Genomic DNA, 21,082 nt, shown 5'->3' with positions numbered 1-21,082 from the left:
GAAAAAAGTAAAAAAAAGTCTTATTATTGGCAAACTCAACATAGCAACCTTTAAGTGTTATTAAAGAATTAATCAAAAAAGCAGTTTTATACCAGAAATAAAAAAATACATATATGTAAGTACAACCACGTATTATGAAAAAATGAAAGATGAACTAAATATTTAATAACAAATAGGTAATATCAAAAATAAAACAACATGTAAAGATAACCAGTTTTATTTTGTCTAATACCGAATAAAGTCTAGTAATGTCATAAAACTTTATCATATCAAAGTCATATTTATGTATGTAAGTGTTAAAATTCCTTAAAAATAAGTTAGTAAAGTCACTAGGAAAATGATTTAAAAATATTTACTACTATTCTGTTAGTCGCATTAGTTGCAATGAGGAAATTTTATTGAAAAGAATTTTGTTTTTTAGTATAAGAAATGGAATTTTTAAATAACAGCCCATCAGTTAAGTTATGCTGCTAATAGAATACATATATCTGATTATTTTCCTTATTAAGCGCCTTTAACCTTTTAATAACCATAATAATAATAACAGGTATTGTATACAGGGTATATTTAGTTTGTGTAACACCAACAAGATATTTTCAAAATCACATTATAAGTTGATTAAGTTTTGTTAGTTCTTCCATCAGTTCTGATTGGACGTACACCGAATTATACAGAAAAATTTTTTACTAAATGATTTAAAAAAAATTCAGACAAATTTTTTAAAGATTTTACTAATATGTATGTAATTGTGAAAAACACAAATTGAAAAAAAAAATAGTTTACATGTACATACATATATCGGCATTTATGCAACGTGTTCGGTAGAAAAAAAAATGAGGTAGTTAAGAGAAAAAGAATACCTACTCAAATTTTTAAATTTCCATTGACATACCATTTTGTATTATAAGTTGCTACATTACTATTAAGGTATCACGGAAATTTCGCAGACATAAATTTTTGATTGACCGTATTGTGTATTTTACCGGTCGGTTGTGATGGCAATAAATTTTGCATATCGAGTTTTCGGTGTTCTCCATGGTAGGAAAATGTAAATAAACTACTTTTAGCAACCTGTCGGTCTGTCGATCTGTGTGTGCACGCATGTATCTCAAGTTCGACAGAACCGATTTTGATGAAATTTCATATGTAAGTTTATTTCGACCATGTATTCGACACGGATTGATAAATTTTTGGGATATATCAGGCCTCGAGAACAGCACTTTTTAGCGGGAGTGTTTTACATTTTTGTCCATTTTGAAGAAAATATTCAACCGATTTACTTGAAATTTTTTATATAAGCTTCGCTCGACTGTCTGTCACAAAACCTTCTAACTTTTTGAAGGCATCAGCAACTGAACGTTTACTATGGGCCAAATATACATTTTTGCGTATATAAAGAGAAATAATCGACCGATTTCATTGAAATTTAATATTTAAATTCTTCCTATTAAAACAATGAACATATAAATTTTTTGGAAAGATCAGGACTTGAAAACTGATCTGCGGACCGATTTTACATTTTTCACGAAACGAATTGACGGAATTTCTTGAAATTTGATATTTGATTTCTGGTTGCTGCCAAAACTAACTGCGAAACTTTACTAAGAGCCAAATTTACATTTTTCTAGGTGTGTTAACTACAAGCTTACTAATGTCCTAAAAATTGGAAAGAAGTATTTAACAGACATTTTTATAATATTCTGTAACACTTTCACTTAACTAAACAATACACATTGCGGTCGGTTATGTGCTGATCACATCAGATTTTTTAACCTAAATTTCTTTAACTCTTCCTAATTGATTATTTTCTACTTTAAATGTAAAGATTTTTCTACTTATAACCAATTGTATTAACATTATATTACGTATACATTTATTAATATGATTATTCATTATTATTTATATTTTTTTATATGTATATTAAAATTGATTATATAATTTTATAATATTTTTTGTAATATGTATATCATAAATAATAGTGATGGGAACTAACGAATAACTCGAATTGTTACGAAAAATTGATTCATTTTAGATATTCGAATGAGTGAGATTAAATTTATTCCATATATTCCATACTCCCTTTCCTATTGAATATTTTTAATTTTTTCCTTTTTTGTTAAAAAAGATTTTTCTTAATCGCTACAAAATATTTTTAAAAAATTAGTTTGCATTATATTGTTTTTAAAAATCTAATACAATCGAGTAGTTTTCTTCATTTTCCACCTGATTCAATTTGATCTCAGATTTTGACTACACATCAAATTCAGGTTTTATTATTTAGTCGATTTAATCTGTTGTAAAAACCTTGTTGTGGATAAAGTATAAACTTAACCTAAAATATTAGTTCAAGTCGTAGCGTAAAATTCGAGGTGTATTTCATTCTACTACACAAAATGATGAAGATTGTTTTCCGCGTACTGCAAAATATTATAACCATTACGGTAATCGGTTTTTGATTTTTTCTTTATTACGATTTATGAGCCGATGCCGATAAAAAAATTTCAACCAATCAATCAAAAGAAGTTTTTTCACACAAATTTATATTTTTTAAAGCTTTTTTTTCTAATGACTTTTGTTTTCTTTCAAAAAATTATTTTGAATTTGATTTTGATGTGTTAAGTGTGAAAAGTTGTTTTTAAATATCCAAAAACGAGAAAAACAGAGTTAATCGTGTCAACGCTGTGATACCCATACGGATTTGCCATTCTATGTGCGAGTAAATATATCATAGATGACTAGGAGACAGACTACGACTTTAAGTAACCGTATTACCATAATAATGTATGTGAAATTTCAGTACTGTGTTTTCAATATTTTCTAAGATATGATCAAACTACTATTGAAGTTGTATGGCAGCTACCACAAGGGGTCAAGCAATTTCAACGACTTTTAACCTTTCGAACATAGTAACATACGTTCGTACGGGTATAAAGAGGTTTGAAAATAATTGTCCGGAAAAAAAATATTTACCGAGTCCGATACTATTTGCGAATAAACAATTTTGGTAATACAAACACTAAAGTTTTACTGATAAATTTTCGTTTATAGACCCATGCCAATGTACGTAACAGAAGGGAATGTTCACTTTATACGAGATCAATATATTGTAATCGAGTATTATTCATTTAAAATTTTCACAATATTGACTTCATAATCAACATAAAATTTATAGAGGTATCAACCCATATAATGATAACGTTGGGGACTAGATCTCATATAATGATAACAGCATCAGTTTTCTAAAAGATATTAGGATCAAATTTGTATACCTCTCCTAGACTTTTTCAAAAAAAATTTTGAACTTTCTTGGATGAATGCAACGTACTTTATTAACAATTGAAAATTTTATCAAAATATAAAGTACATATATAACATATAGTAATGACATACATGCATTCGTGTTTTTTTTTATTTAAATACATTTTTTCTTAAATTTCAGATATTCAAGAATTTTACGAATTGACATTATTAGACGAATCGAAAACAATACAACAAAAAACAGTAGAAACGTTACAAATTGCTTCCAAATGGGAACAAGAAGGGCACTGCATCAAAACAACCGAGGTAAGATTTTGTTTATTTATTCTATTATCGTATTCTTCAGTTTTATTTGGTAAACATCTACACATGACTTCAGATCTTTTTTTTAAAAAACAAAATTAAGGAAAAAGGGAAGTTAATAGAAAAACGGGAAAAAAATTATTCCATTACAAATGGAAGTTGTTCTTAAGTGTACCTTATGGTTAGGGTGCGGTCCAATTTTACCTAACTTTTTAATTGTTTATGTAACAGTTATTATTTGATAAATTACCCATAATTAACAATTTTCTAATATTATATATGTTTACCAAAGTGTTGGGATCTTTGAAATATGATTTTCTAAATAAATGATGTATTAAACAGAACTTAATTTAATGAAACTCTTATAAAGAAGCTGGCTATGGCTATAACACATTATAATATTAAGCAATAAGATTGTTTAATATTATAATGTACAATAAACAATAATATTGTTTAATAAAGAACGTTGTTTGGTAAAAGAAAAATATAGAGCGTTGTGGTAGAAGAAAAAAAATTAGTCTAAAATTTTTTTTAATTTGAAAGAGAACACCTTATTTGTACTTATATATATGTATATATACTCATATTAAATATGGTGTAAGGATACATTTCAGGCACTACACAGGCACTTTTCTTTTTTCCCATTAATAAAGCCACTCTGTGTATGTATTTTGAAAACTACCTGAATACATAAAGAAATCCAAATAATTATTTATACTAATGTACATACTCATTTTGTTTAGATGAATTTACATAAACTTATTGTACTTATTCAGTATATTAAATTTTCATTTCCTTTTTTTTAGGTTTGAATGCTTATGTAACATGTATTTAAATTCCTTTTTTATTTTGTTGCTCCAAATTTTCGACGAGCTTTTGGCGCGCATTCCTTGTTACACACTTCTATAAATTATGCTATATACATCTATATTATGTATACTATATACAAACATATACATCTTTATTATGTTATTTCATAGTGCATGGAAACATACTTAATACATACATATGTACATATATGACACAAACACACATTGATACCATGTTCTTCGGTTTGATAAAAATATTTTCATAAATAGAAGTGCTTGCAGAACGTTATATTAATATAATGTACCTACATTTTCCTATTATGCATGCATGTATTTTATCTAAGGTACACACATATAAAAACTGAACCTCGCCATATTTACTTAGGCTTATTATACCGTTATAGTAATATTATTTCTAGTTGCTGCAAATGACTTTGTGTTTTCCGGTCGTGTTACTTTGTTCTCCTGTATATTTTCATATCCTATTTATTTTTTAAACAATCGTTTTGCAAATACAATATAAAAGTACACATGTATTTTGTACGTTTATATGCAAAAAAAATATATTTAAGAAAAAATTTAGAATCATCAAAATTGCGTCAGTTCAAAATACGTTATAAGAAAGAAAATGAAATGAGAAAAAAAATATATATATTTTTTTATGAAGTGAAAATTTAAGCATGAAAGACATGCTACCGAAAAGAATCAGACATTTTATAAAAAGAAAAAAGAAATAATTTTGAAAGCAAGAATCTATTGTATAAAAAAAATCTTATCTGTTGATTTAATAATTCAACGGGTTGATACAAAGTGTTAATAAAATATATGTACATCAGTAGAAGGAATTCAGAATCAGATATATGTATACGTACATACATATGTACATAATATAATACGTAGAATTGTTTTTTATGAATTTATAAATAAATAATACTTTTAGTACGCTTTTAAAAAAAGTTGATGTGATTAATAGTTGGTTTTTTTCTCCAATATTTTCCAATTGCAACCCTTCTTGGATTACGCTTGATTTACGTTAAAAAAAAGTGTTGATCTAACTAAAAAATATATTAACTATTTGTATTAAATATCATATATATGCATATGTGTACATATATAAATTTTGGATTGAAAAATCAATTCATTGCATACATACATATGTATATATGAATACAAATTATTACTGTTTGTAGATTCATATCCAAAAACAACTTATTATTCAATAATATACTTTGTGTATACATATGTATATTCCAGCAAACATATATGTAACGTATACATAACATGTTTATATTAGACATCCATATATTTATATAAACTATACGTGTGCATGTATATATATTCATATAAATTTTCATAAACATATTTATGTATGTATATGTTCATACAAACTTACATGAACATATTTATATATATATATATAGATTTATAAAAGAATTTAAAAAAATGAGACAGTTTACCAAAAATTCATGCTTTTCCATATCTACATACATATTAAGAAAGCAACTTATAAAAAATTTGAACGAAACCAAAAAAAAAATTTAAAAAACTCAAAAGTGACAAAAAAACAAGGTCAATTGGAATTTAAGCAAGTTTTTAATTATTTTTCTTGCTAAAATACATACATATTATGTATAATTTATTAATGTATGTATTAATGTAAATGCATTTTTGAATTATCATAAGAAAACTTATAGACCAAAGTCACAAAAAATATATTTTTTCTTACTTATTGTAGTATAAAACTTTAATATAATATAGTAAAAGTATATTTTCCAAAATTTCCTAGGCATAACCAGCTTTAAAATTAAGGTTTTGCGATTTAAAAAAAATTATTCAACTTTGTTTTCAAATTTCAAAATATTTTTCAATTTGTAATATCAAAAATTTTGCAAAAAAATAGTAGTGCTCATTATGTTTACTTTGTGTCCGATCGTCCATCTGTCAGTGCGTCCGTCCTTCTGTCCATATGTGCATTTTCAAAATGTCTACACCTTTTAAAATAAAAAGCCGAAATTTTGTAGGCATACCAATAAATCTTACTAGAAACTTTCTCTCTAGAAAATTTTTACTATCTCCACCCCCTCTACAAGTACATTAACGTCCTAAAAACAACATTTTTTTTACTAATTATTGTATCAAAATTTCACGCAATTTTTATTATTTTTAATTCTGCAAACGTAAAAAAGTAACTGGCTTCTTACCGCGATACACCGCATAGTCAAATTTTAGAATGCATGAATTAAATAGTCGTTTTGAATAGTCGAAAATTGACCTTTGTCTGAAATCCTTTATTTTTTTAATTTTTAATATTAGAAAAACGATATTAAAAACGAAAAACTTACCCTAAGTTGTAGAAGTCTGAAATTTCAACTTTTACATACTAATAAATAGTTTATTTTGTTAGAAAATTTTTTCCAATCTCCACCACCTTCACCATCTCAAGTTATCGACTCTCGAAATATGTAAAATTTGAATTTTTGCCAAGTCACATTTACGAAACTGCAAGCTTTTTCAAATTTCTATAAATGCAAAGAGCTAACGTTAAGTTCTATGCCACTAAAAAATATAACTGTTTAGCCAGGGTATAAGAATTTTGCAATGTTAGTCCACTTGTTAGAATTTTGCAATGTTAATTATTTATAAAATAAATGAAAAAGTAACTATATTTCAACAAATATTTTATTTTATAATACAATTTAATTTCGATTTTGGATGACAGCAACGATTTTATGTATGAACGATTCGACAGTGTTTTTACAAAAAAAAATTAGAATTTAAGACATTGCTAATGTTAATTTAAGAAACAGTAAAATTAAATTTAAGAGAGTTTATAATACAGTAAAAAAATATGTAAGAGAAAAATATGAAATTCGAAATTATAAAATTTACATACATGTATATATACATGCAATTTTACATTAAATTTATCAAAAATTAATCAGAGTTAAACAAAAATTAGGAAAAATGTACAAGTTACTATTAACAATAATTATTAAGTATTAACAATAATTATTTTTCTTTATTCATGCTATTAACCCTTGAAATCGAGCATTATATTAATACCTTTTTAAACTTTTTACTTTATCTCAAAAACTGCATAAATTGTTTATCCTAAATGTATGCAATAGTTTAGTATGTGAATGAAAATAATTATAATATTATTCATAGCGAGATTTTCATTAGAAGTAGTATTTTCACAAGCGAAACGTGTTGCATTACAAACCATTGGTTAGACCCGACTTTATTTTATTAGAACACTGCAATGAACATTATATATTTTCGAAAAAGAATACAAATATGTTCGTTGTTTTACATATCTAATTATGTATAAAAATATGTACATATATATATATACGGGATGATTTTGTAAAGAGTTCAAAAGGAACTAGTCGTTAAATCCCAACGGTTTCCGTTGAAGAAATCGTTCAGATTTCACAACTACAGTTCCAAACAAAAATTTTACCTATTTTTGGTACCGTAAACAATGATACATATATAGTATTGTGCTTTTTACTGAATCGCCCTGTGTACATATATATGTGCGAAAGAATTGTAAATAAATCTATATTAATTTTTTTTTAAAAGATATTTTGTCCTATTTACATATTTTATATTTTGTTTTCTCGTTCTGCTATAAATGTACATAAATACATAGGTAATATGTAATTCACTTTTCGTTGACGTGGACAATACTTTATTAAAATATTTTTACATTATTTTTTTAATACATACTACTGTAATTTCAAAAAAATGGAAATGAAAAAAGCGCAACAGCGTACCAATATTGCTGTACGCGTGAGAAAAAGGATACCAAGTTTCATTTGTATAAGAATGTAAAATAAAATATATATATGTGTAGTTTAACACAAGCAAGAGAGAGTATAGATGTATGGGTAACTGTTTAACAATATTTAAACGCATATACTTCAAATATAACATAAACAAATTTTCAGTTTTAAAGTAAAATAAGATTTTTTTTATGTTACTCGCAATTTCATTTCTTCTTTTTTGATCTTAAATATTTTTTTTGCATTTACATACGTTATGTACATACTAAAAAATAATGCAATAAAAGTTGTACTTCCTTTATTTTATGCGTGGCGTAAAAACAACAGAATTTTTTATGCGATAAAAAAATCCTATTGTCTTTATTTTGTGGGTCAATGAAGGACTCGTCACTTAACATTTGTACATTATGTACCAACATATATTTATATATATAAATGTAAGTGAAAAATTTGACAAAGTATGTAATTTCTTTTACATTACTAAAATACATGTATAATTGAACATATATGTATACTAAACTATACATATAGTTTTTTCTTCGGTACCCTTTTGTTTCTGTATAGAAATGAGTGTATAAATATTGTATTGAAAATTAAGCTCAAATTGAAATAAATTGAAAATAAAGTTCTATGTATGCACATACATATCTGCTTAAGTACATGACATATTTGACATATACTTCTCATATAGCTATGTTAAAGTATAACAAACTCTTACATACGTATTGCATGTATGATACATAACATATTTTATGTATCTACATCTTTTTCTGTACAGCTTGTAACAACCACATCTACATGGATGCTCCAGTCCGTCCCCGTATGAACCAAATCTCCAACATTTGCTTCACCAGACCAACTTCCAATATTAAGCAATGAGGACATCTGCTTGCACTTCTCCAACCCTCGATCTTTGCCTGAATGATTAGTTATACTAAATTATATTAAGGGCCGCGTATCACATCGCCAAAGTAAAACAATTTTCAACTTTTATACTCTGAAGTGGTTCCCTCTTCGTATTCATTCTGCTGAGAACTGTTTTGTTTATTATGTGATCTAACCAAGATACTCTCAACGTTCTTCAGAATATCAAAATTTGAAATTATTCCAGTTAGCATTTCGAAAATCACAAGCATAAAGCGAAGGTCAATTACCAAGGTATTTGTAAGATTTTACGCTTTCAATAGGAATATTATCGATTTAAATTTTCGATGATGTGTAAGGTTTGCTCGATCAGCATGTATTTTATCTTGGTTGCATTTATTTTTAAACCGAAAGCTTTACTATGATGATTAATTTTTTCAATTATATGTTGCAGATTTACTACGTTGTCTGCAATAAGTACTGTGCCATCTACACATCTAAAATTATTGATGTATGTACCGTTGACTTTTATACCTACATCTACATCACTAATAGATTCCTCAAAGACGGTTTCTGACTATATGCTGAAAAGCAATGTCGATAACTTACAATTTCATCGCAATCGTTTTGGATCTGTGTACTGTTTGTAAAGCCAGATTTGGTAAAGCCAAATAAAATACGGTTGGTAAAGCCAATTTTCTGTCCATAGCAATATGTTTTCATCAATTCCAATTCTTCTTAATAACTCCATAAGCTTTTGGTGGTTATTAACCACTGGTTAACTTTGTCAAAAGCTTTCTCATAATCCACAAAACATAGCAAGAAATCTTTGTTGGCATCAAGACAATTTTTTAACAGTACCTGAATTCCGAAAAGGCCTCTCTAGTACAAGTGCCTTTTATAAAACTAAATTGTGTTCTGCCCATTTATGGCTCATATTTCTGTACAGGTATGAAGAACTGTGAAAAAAAAAGAGTAAAAAGTATGAGCTCGTGATTCATTACGCTTATTATACGATAATAATCACATGTTTTACGGTTTACTTTCTTTAGAATTGGGATAAAAGTGGACTTAAACCAATCTTCTAGAAAATCTCGTTTCGAAGATGTTGTTGAAAATCTGTTGATCTGTTATTTCCGACGATATTCCCTTGGGCTCTGAACTTCTGTTGTTTTTCATAAATCTAACTGCATTCTTAACTTTATCTTACGTAATTGGGAATTCAGACTGCAGGCGCTGAGTTTCGGAATGGTTGGCATCTCTTGATGGCTCAAAGCATAATTTTTATACATTTTTCCTATTCATGTAGCTTTTCATCAGTCACAATTATTGGACCATTTTCGTTCAACAGTGTTTGTGTATGTGAATATTTGTATACTCAAGATAGTTCTTTTACTTTTTTGCGTGAATTGAAGTTATTATGCAGCCGCTGAAGTCTTTGGTTTTTACTGCGTTCTTTATCTAGCCAATTTTTTTTTTTTTTTATAACGTTTTTTGTTTCGTAATGCATGCGCAAATATTCTACAGGTTTCTTGTTTTTAAAAGATCGTCTGGTTTCCATAATCAGTAGTATATCTGCTGTCATCCATTTTTGTTTGGTGACAAACTTCTTTTCTTCCAAGATATTTTTTGTAGATTCTTGCAGTATTGTTTTAACTTGATCCCACAGGTTCTCGTTTTGCGAATCAAAAGTTCTTAAATTGCTGTTAATTTCGCTAGTCAATCTTAATATAAATTCATTAAGTCTTAGTTTTTCTACATCTATTTTCGGTTTCCATTACCTTCCGATTGTGGTTTGATGGAACATCGGCCCCTGGATATATTTTGACCATCTTCACTGATGATTTTGAGGAGATTTCCACGTACATACCCTTCAATACGCCAAATAAAACCATGAGTTGGTTGTTTTAAAATTTTCTTCCTGAGCAAGAAGATCAAACGATCTTTTGGTTTTTTACACCCAAGACAAAGGGTCCAATTACTGAACCCACTCTATCTTTCCCAACTTTCGCATTACAATCTCCCATTATTATATTGATTTTGTTTCATTTGCATCATTAAATAATTTACTTTCTTATAGAGTTCTTCAATTTCGTCATCTGACTTATCAGGAGTTGATATCGTATGGTGTTAAGTTTAATTGGTATAGTAGTTATTTATACATCCAATATATTAATATGTATGATATGATCCAATCTAAATAAGGCATAAATTCCGCTACAAAATCTGCAATTTGATTAGCAACAATAAATCCAACGCCATTACGCTGAATTAAAGTGTTGTTTCCTGAGTAATAGAATTAATCGTCTTTTACCCGACACTTACCAATATCAGACCAACATATTTCACTAATTTCCAGAATATCTACTTTTAAATGTTGCATTTGTTGTACTGTATTCGCTATTTTATGTAATTAAAATAAAGTATTAACATTTCCTATATTAAATGTTGATCTTGTCCCATATTCCACTCCTGTACCTACATAAATGAAATACATTTAGCGGTATATATAAAAATGAAACTAAAATTTGTATGACCACCCCCCTCTACGCCATGTGCCGCATCAGAACGGCAACAGGAATATGGCTTGAAACATATTTTTCGCTACTTCCCGACAAGTGTCATTGCGATTGCCACTTGGAATATCAAATTGTCAAAATCAAGTAGTAACTACATTTCTCACTCTACTACGGCAACTAGAAGAGGGCTAAATATTTTATATTTATATATATATATATATATATATACATATATACATGTATATATCCCGCTTTGCAGCGATAATTGGTTCCCAAAAAATTCGTCGTAAACAAAACGTCGCAAATCGAGAGAACTTTATATGGAATTTTACTGAATTATTAAAGATACTTTAAAGTTTGAAATCAAAGCATTTCTAAGTTTTTTATAAATTTATTTATTAACACAAAAAATTAAAACATAAAAAATTTAAGCAAAATAAAGAAATCATTAAAATTAAAATAAAAGCTTAACATACGTTAATTCAGTTCTACTTTGAAACAAAAAAAAAATCGCAAATTTTTTTCGTCGCAGAGTCAAATATTTTATGTCATAAAGTAAGATTGGTATGCACAATCGATGATATTACGTACATAATATATGAATATTTCATACATACATGTACCTATAGTTTATAAGGGTTCAGTCTTCAACGATTCAAATACTGGCATCAATCATATTACTTACATAGAAGATAATTTATGTTTTATGTATTAGCGTAAAATTTTATGTATACATACATATGTATGTATACGAGTATACATGTACAAAATAAACTCAAGTTGTTAAGAATAAAAAATTCTTTTAAGTTTATTTAAGTATTTAAGAAATTTATAATATTGTTAGAATAATGTCTTTATATTTAACAAGTCCCAATGCTCAGAGAGAAACTTGAAAGCACACCTTATTTTATATGGCCTTTTTTAAATCGAAGTGGCTATTTTTTGAGAAGAAATATTAAAATAAATTCACACTTATTATAAAGCAGGTAAAATTTAGAACATATATTTGAAAAATCAAAAAAATATATTAATATTTTCATTGATAATTATTTTAAAATTTAAAAAAAAGCGGAAAAACAACAAACACAACCTTCGCCTTCAACGTTTTATTTGTTACTGAAAGCATTTCATTATTTTTAAGTGAACAGCTTTTTTTTCTCATAGGGTAAGTTAACGCAAGATATGGGAAGTACCTGTGGTGTCAAGTTGAAAATATAATTAATGAAAGATAATTCTTAAATATTGATATAAATACATAGTAAAGAAAAAATTTGAAGAGGGAATTAGAAAATAATATCTAAAATACAATCAAATATTATTTGTTAAATACAAATTTTATATAAACTTCAAAATTTTACCTCTATTTTTATTTGAAAAAATATTAAAAACTTGCTATCATTTATATCAATTACCTAAGAAAAAAAAATATTTAAAATGTTTGGAAAAAACAATCATATATTTTTATGACCGGATTTGAATATTTTTCTATTTTTGAAATAAATGGTATTTTACCAAATGACTCGAAAATTCCGACTGTAAAATAACAGGTATTTTAAAATTTTTGTTCAGGTATTTTAAAATTCTTTCCGTTTAGAATTAAGATAGGTCATACATACACATGCAGGGACATTTTATAAATAGATTGCTCTTGTTTACCTGCTAATAAAATATGAAAAAAGAGCACAGCAAAATTTTTGAAGCACTCAATATAACATGTTTGAAATAGTTTTAAAATAATTATTTAAAAAAAATTTATTGGAAGTAGGTACATACATATTTATTTTTAATAATTTAAAAACTAACTGAAATTATTTGAAACAATTTTATAAGTAACGTATGAATAATCGAAATGAGATAATTCAAATTGTTGAAATGTGTCAACCTATATTACTTTTAATAATATTTTTGTTAGCCGACACTACTCAACTTACCTTATTGGGAAATACAAAATGTGCATAAAAAATCATACATCCTTCCTCATTAACATTTGAAACCATACTGAAATATGAATTTGAAATTTTTTTTCATTTTTTCTTTCCTCCTACCTTTCTTTCTTTTTCGTGCAATATAATTTAAATGGGAAGCTTTTTAAAAAATGTGTATAATATCCTGAGATTTTTTAAAATATTAATCTCTTTTTTACGTAAAAAAAAAGAAAAAAATAATAAAAAATATGACACGATCAGTGGCATTTAAAGAAAAAACCAACAACGAGGCCAAAAATTCGTAACATTTCGTAAAAAAAATTGAGTATTGGGACTTGTTAGATATAAAGACATTAGTTAGAAGATTTATTGAAAGTCATATTTATACCTAAAATTTTAGTAAATATAATTTTAAATGTGATATTTTAAAATTAACTGTATAAAGGATGAAAACTTATTGTAATATTTCAATATACAAAATTGAGAAAAATATTTATCAAAAACATTTTTTTAAATAATGCCTTACGAAGTTTTTGCAATTGTCCGATGCCATTAAAATTTCCAATATTAATTTGTATATAAACGTTATTGTGATTTGTAACAAATGCTGTTTTAGTGAATCATTTTTTTTTTTAAATTTTGTAATTTAATATATTACAATATATAGAATGTGTTAATATGTTTATTGTAAAATATCCTCCGAAATTTAATGCGGAATATAATTATAAATTTTTATATTTCAAATAACTATACTTAATTAAAATTATGTGCCTGTTCTATAAAATATATTATATGCAAAACAGAAAAAAGGGAAAAAAGAAAAACAAAATTATAATAGAAAAGATAAAAATCAAAATCTTAAAAAACAATAACCATACGTGGATGTAAGTTCAAAATCAAAACGGTAAATATAAAGATAAGTAATAAAGGATTATCCAAATTTATTACAATACAGGGATCATAATTAATATTAAAGACTTAAAAAAAATCTTTTTAAAAAATTCTTTAAAATGATTATGATAGACTGGGTTTCAATTGTTCGACATTCAAGACGACGGTTTTCGAATTACATGGTTGCAAGAACACCTATGCGTATGCGTAAAAGAAGACGTGCCCCACCTCCTCCGCCTTCGAAAATGTCTACATCTAATAATGATTCACAAATTTCAACATGTTGTTGTGCTCATGTAAGTTATCTCTATTTTTCAATATGATTTAAAAAAAATATATTAAATGTTTTTATTTTTCGTTCTTGTATTTATGAGCATATGAAGTTGAAATTTAAAATTTTTTGTGTGACATTTCAAATTGGTACTCGTACTAATTAGCATGTTTAACTTTAAAGCATACGAGTATTATATTGTATACAACCTATGTATATAAGATGCTATATATGTATGTTGACTTCCATTCGCTAGGACTCCAAAGATTTACTATGAATTTATTTTATTATTCAATAAGTTATCAAAATTAGCTTGGCACTTATTAAAATTGGATAATAAATGAATTGTTTGTTTAGTTATATGTTCTATATATGTATTTCTACAAAAAATAGATTGAGAAAATGTTATTAAACATTTTTTTTTTTTTTTCTACTAGGTGAAAAAATCTCGAAAGACGAAGAAGGACGACTCTATCTGCCTTTTTCCTCAGACAGTGGGAGAGCGTGACTCCTACCCTAAAAAATCACTTAAATTCTGAACGGATAAAACTGGTCCTACAGACCAACTATTACCTCCGCGCTAACTTGGTTTTTCCGTGCAGGAATTAAATACCTTCCATAAGGAAATTGGTATTTCGTGTTAAATCGAATGGTCTTGTTCGTTTAAGTCTTTCTGTCATAACGCCATTGTCTAGCAGCCGAGCTGCTTCCATATTTACATGCTGTTCTAGACGAGCCCTATGCTTTGTAGCACAACTCCTAATTTCATCCACAACCAAAGGAATTCCTAAGTCCTTGTGGATATCACTGTTACGTATATAATGGCGATATGACGCATTTACCATGCCCCGTAGAACTTTATTCTGGAAGGTTAGAATTTTGTTAATTATTAAATGCCATATCGCCATATTGGTTTAATGATTTGGTTATAAATTAATATCTTATTACCAATTGCCAAATTGGACTTACGATCTAGGAGCCAATAATTTTCTCTATATTTATTTTCTAATTCTATGTGTTTCTTCTTTATATGCTCTTTCCACCTTAGCTTGACATCTAAAATCATTCCTAGGTATTTTGCTGAGTTATGGATCCCTACGTTCGTTCCATTTACGTTAATTTGTGGTAGATTCACTATTTTCCGATTGGTGAAGTTTATGTGAACTGATTTTGCTTCATTCAACTTCACCCTCCAATCTCTAGTCCACTGGCTTATTTTGTTAATTGCCTCCTGTAATTTTTTTGTCAAATCATCAATGTTCGCTTCTACTGTCTATATTGCAGTATCGTCAGCAAAAGTGGCTATTGTAGCATTTTCTATTTGTGGCAAATCACTCGTGAAAAGCAGGTACAACGTTGGGCCCAATATACTGCCTTGAGGCACACCTGCCTTTATTTCTCTTATCGTGGAGTAAGCAAGATTTCAAAATTTCTACAAACGACGATAGTAACATTTGCTCTAACTTAAGTATAAGGCCCCTGTGCCACACCTTGTCGAATGCCTGTGCTACGTCTAGAAACATAGAAGAGCAGATTTCCTTATTTTCCAAGCTTTTCTGTATAATATTAGTTATTCTATGGACCTGGTCTATTGTAGAATGGTTTCTTCCAAAACCAAATTGATGGTTCGGTATTAGGCCCCTTACCTTAATATTAGGCCCCTTAGCTACATACCTTAAATCCATAGCCCATTCATGATTTTCGTCTGATGTTCCAATGCCTCGCCTGGTAGCTCTCTCAGTACTTCCGCAGTAATAAGATCAAAACCTGGCGATTTTTTCAACTTCAGGGATCTTATCTCTTCCGCAACCTCTAATTGAGTAAGTGGAGCTATGCTGTCTGCTTTATTTGCGATAGATTCTACCAACCCACAACTGAGGTTATTCCGTTTGGCGTGAATATGTTTTCCAAGTGATCAGCAAACAATTCGGCCTTCTCTATATTGCTGCTCGCCCAAATGCCATTTGCTTTCATAAGTGGCGGAGCGTGCCTAATCGGTCTCTTTTTGCTTCTTGCCGCCTTCCATAAGGAATAATTCGTTTCCCTCGTAGCTGACAAGTTCTTTATATAATTTTCGTATGTTGCCGATTTAAATTCTTGGATTTTTCTTTTAAGCACCTGGGAAAGTCTGTTTAAAACAGTTTTATCATCAGGGTGACACGAACGTTGCCATCTGCGTCTGGCCCTTCTCTTTTCACCTACTAAATCAGTTATTTCTCGCGGATATAAACTTCTAACTAAACATCTAATTGCTCTCTTGATTGTATATTAATATTTACGTCAATATTGTTTATTATTTCGTATCTAAAGCTCACCCAATCTGTAGTGCTATTTGTTAAGCTGGGCCTAAATAATGTTTTAGTTATTTTTTCACTTAGTTTTAATATGACAGCAGAGTGATCCGAATTAAAATCATAGTTATCTTCAAGGCTTAGAAAGTTTTCTGATATTTTTTTGGTTATGAAAAAGTCAATAACATCAGGAATCTTGTTAGTATCAGTAGGCCAATAAGCAGGAGTGCCAGTGGAGTGATAGCAACAACCTAGCTCTTGAATAGCTTTTCTTACCTCTCTTCCTCTAGATGAGGTGATTCTAGAACCCCAATCTGTATGTTTGGCATTATAGTCACCTCCTATTAGATATCTGTGTCCATGCTTGTACAGGAGATCTTTAAAAATATTTTTCTTAATGCTGCAATTTGGTGGACAGTATACAGCACCAACACTAAAGTCCTGTTTAGTTGATTTAATTTTAATCGAAATAAGCTGAATTTCAGCCGTTTCTATCTTGAATTCTTCATTATGTTCTATATTTTCTTTTATTAGTATTGCACTACCTCTTCTTGACTGATTGCTGGGATGTATCGCTTTATAGCAATTATAGCCCTCTATTTTAAGGCTCGTATAATATGTCAAACGAGCCTCCGACAGCAAACAAATATCTTTTTTTTCTCGTTTTGAGAAAAACATCCAATTCTTGTTTCTTATTAAGAACACCATTAGCACTCCAAGTTACTATACGTACCTCATTTACGTACATCTTTTCTTAACTTCTTCGGTGTCCCCGTATACATCTCTGTGTATGCATTTTCTATTTTTAATAATCTTTTAGAGATCTCGTCAATTCTAATCAACATACTATGCATCATTTGCATAATGTCTGCGTCAGTTCTTTTTATTTGTGGGGTTTTGTTCTCAGGTTCCTTCAATCTTGTTAGTATCAGTAGGCCAATAAGCAGGAGTGCCAGTGGAGTGATAGCAACAACCTAGCTCTTGAATAGCTTTTCTTAGCTCTCTTCCTCTAGATGAGGTGATTCTAGAACCCCAATCTGTATGTTTGGCATTGTAGTCACCTCCTATTAGATATCTGTGTCCATGCTTGTACAGGAGATCTTTAAAAATATTTTTCTTAATGCTGCAATTTGGTGGACAGTATACAGCACCAACACTAAAGTCCTGTTTAGTTGATTTAATTTTAATCGAAATAAGCTGAATTTTAGCCGTTTCTATCTTGAATTCTTCATTATGTTCTATATTTTCTTTTATTAGTATTGCACTACCTCTTCTTGGCTGATTGCTGGGATGTACCGCTTTATAGCAATTATAGCCCTCTATTTTAAGGCTCGTATAATATGTCAAATGAGCCTCCGACAGCAAACAAATATCTTTTTTTTCTCGTTTTGAGAAAAACATCCAATTCTTGTTTCTTATTAAGAACACCATTAGCACTCCAAGTTACTATACGTACCTCATTTACGTACATCTTTTCTTAACTTCTTCGGTGTCCCCGTATACATCTCTGTGTATGCATTTTCTATTTTTAATAATCTTTTAGAGATCTCGTCAATTCTAATCAACATACTATGCATCATTTGCATAATGTCTGCGTCAGTTCTTTTTATTTGTGGGGTTTTGTTCTCAGGTTCCTTCATTTTCTTTTTTTGTGGGGATTTGCTTTGAAGCGCTTGTGAATAAAATACTCCCTTTAACACCTTTCTAGGTGCCGTCATTCTGTCTATTTTTGGAGTTCCTTGTTCATTAAATTTAACTTGGTTTTGTTTGGTCTTGTTCTTTTTCAATCTCCTTTTTTGCAATTCTTTTGCAACCAAACAGCCTCGATAGCTAGCAGGGTGTGCCTCGTTGCAGTTCGCACATTTGAGCTGAAAATTATCCTTCTTGTTGCATTCCGCTGTCATATGATTACCAACACATTTTACACATCTAGCCTCTCTTTGGCAAAACTTTTGTGTGTGTCCAATTCTCTGGCATCTCTTGCATTGAGGAATGGATTTGCTGCTTCTAAGAGCTTCAATTTTTACTCTTATGTGCTGTTAGTATTCTATTTTATAGATCCTGGTTATCTCTTCTGAATGGTCAAAAGATAACATAAAGAGCGGAAGTTTTACTGAAATATATTTTCCATTTTCCTTCTTCATTTTGATTTTATTTACAACATCAAGACATTTAAAGCCTTTGCTAATAAGCTCTTTTTTTATATCCTCTGGCTCACACGATGGATGGAGATTTCTAGCCATAACTTTAACTGGCCTCGTTAGTTTATTCTCATACGTGTGCCACTCCAGTCTAGCCTTATTTATAGCTTTTGTTAGTAATCTGTATTCATTTTCATTTTCCACATTTATTTTGAATTGGTCGTTATTCATCATATTGACCCTAACGTTTATTCTCTCTTCTTCTAATATCTTAACTATGTGGGAGTAGTTCTTAATGTTGCTCAATATAGCCGAAGGAGGCTTGTGCTTTTTTGGATTTTCAGCCTTCATTTTAGGGCTGGTTTCATTATTTTTTTTAAATGTCGTCTCTGAATTTATTTCAGGAGACTTTTCCATTTTTCGCTTCTTTGCATTATTCTGTTTTAGGATCCAGTCAGTTTCTCTTGCCAGTTCCTCCTCGTCGGTTTCATATACGATAACTTCCGCATTTTTGTTTTTCTTTTCTGTTGATGCAGATTTTATTTGATTTTTTAAATCTACATTTTCTGTCTGTTTTTTTAATTTTTAGCCAAAACGAGAAATTAAAAAAAAATTCTAAATTGATACCTATCCTGATAAAATGTTTAGTTAATGTCACCTTCCGTACATTCAAAAAAACTGAGAATGTGGCTACACATTCCTTCAATTTTTGAGAAGTAGTTTCATAGGTTTCCCAAAGTTTCCGATCCTTGCGACTACCTCGTACATAAAGCTCTCATTTGTTTGATTAAGAAAAGCAAGTACAAAAATCTAAATTTTCTTATATTGTATAATATATATGTATGAGTCGGTACCTTAAGGAGGCGTTGTGAACGGTTTTAAGATCTTTATGCAGTTGCTAGTTGTGCTGAGATATGTATATATGTAATGCATTCTGCATGATTATATTTTTAAAAAGTTTGGTTTGTCTAGACTAGCGAATTTGTAGACCTAATACCTTGGATATACAAGATAGTAACGAGTATGGCATAAAGTGATGAAGTTAATATCTTGTGCCAGATATAGCAACAGCGATATGTTCAGTTGTTCCGTCCGAATGGGTGAATTTGTAAAAATTACAATGTAAAATTTTTCTTTTGAACGTATAGTGACAAACTGTAACTTTAACTTTCCCAACATTTTACATTCTTTTCTTCGATGTCATCAATTTTAATTCTTTTCAAGATCAAATCTAGCTAGTAGAAGGCAAATGGAAGCAAATGCTAAGAAGAAGCTCCTAGACCCCTTTTTTTCATCGTAGCATTTCAATAAAAAAAATTTATCACATACTTTATCTTCATTTTTCAATCCAGTAGTAAAAAAAAATGTTGGCGTCGAAAGTTATTCAGATCGTCTGCTCAGACATTAACTCTTCCCTGCGAAGGGGAAAAGTATTTCTGCCGGAAATTTGATATGCTAGCTTTGGTGCCAAAGTAAAGCAAGAGGGTTTTCCGTATTGGAACACACAACGCCGTCAGCGGTTACCGAGTTCACAAAAATTACATTCAATGAAATAAAACCAAAATATTTGCGAATACATTTTAATTTAAGAATTTTTGTTTTTCAATTTGTCAAGTTTATCTTTATCTTCAAAGATGTAGTAGGTTAAAAGTATATTCACTTATGTATATAAGCTAAATTAGTGATATTTTTATAGTATCTTTCTAAAATTACATTACGAAGTTTAGAATTTAATAAAAAACAAAGTTTAAAATTTATTTAAAAATTTTATTTCGTTTTTATTTGCAGAACACTCGCATCAAATTAGAAGATGAGAAGGAAAAGCCAAAAAAAGGTGTCGTTAATCAAAGTGCCCCAGTTACGAAAAACGTTTCGGATGAAATCAATATCAAAAAGAGTGAATCAATTACAATTCAAAGTCAAACGGTAAGAAAAATTTAAAACAATCTATTTACCTGTACTCGCATATATGTACATATGTATGTATATACAATATGACTATGAATATGACATTCGGTCACT

The 21,082-nt window shown here is 28.8% G+C and overlaps 1 protein-coding gene across 11 annotated transcripts in view; it reads left to right on the top strand.

Annotated features, from left to right (window-relative positions):
- LOC129605417 (disks large 1 tumor suppressor protein) overlaps window positions 1–21,082 on the top strand; it is a 67,437-nt gene that overhangs the window by 7,730 nt on the left and 38,625 nt on the right. For 9 of the 11 annotated variants that reach the window (XM_055515179.1, XM_055515175.1, XM_055515172.1 and 6 more), the window contains 2 exons: window positions 3,440–3,564; window positions 20,849–20,986. In XM_055515179.1, the coding sequence (XP_055371154.1) occupies window positions 3,440–3,564; window positions 20,849–20,986 (263 nt within the window). Of the gene's footprint in view, window positions 1–3,439; window positions 3,565–14,204; window positions 14,654–20,848; window positions 20,987–21,082 lie in introns of those variants that run through there. The other 2 variants (XM_055515181.1, XM_055515185.1) reach the window with 2 other exon arrangements.

This window comes from Condylostylus longicornis, unplaced genomic scaffold, assembly GCF_029603195.1.
Source record: "Condylostylus longicornis isolate FDR11 unplaced genomic scaffold, ASM2960319v2 ptg000013l, whole genome shotgun sequence".
NCBI lineage: Eukaryota > Metazoa > Arthropoda > Insecta > Diptera > Dolichopodidae > Condylostylus > Condylostylus longicornis.
The sequence above is the reverse complement of the archived record's forward strand: the minus strand, read 5'-3'. Positions and strand labels throughout refer to the sequence as shown.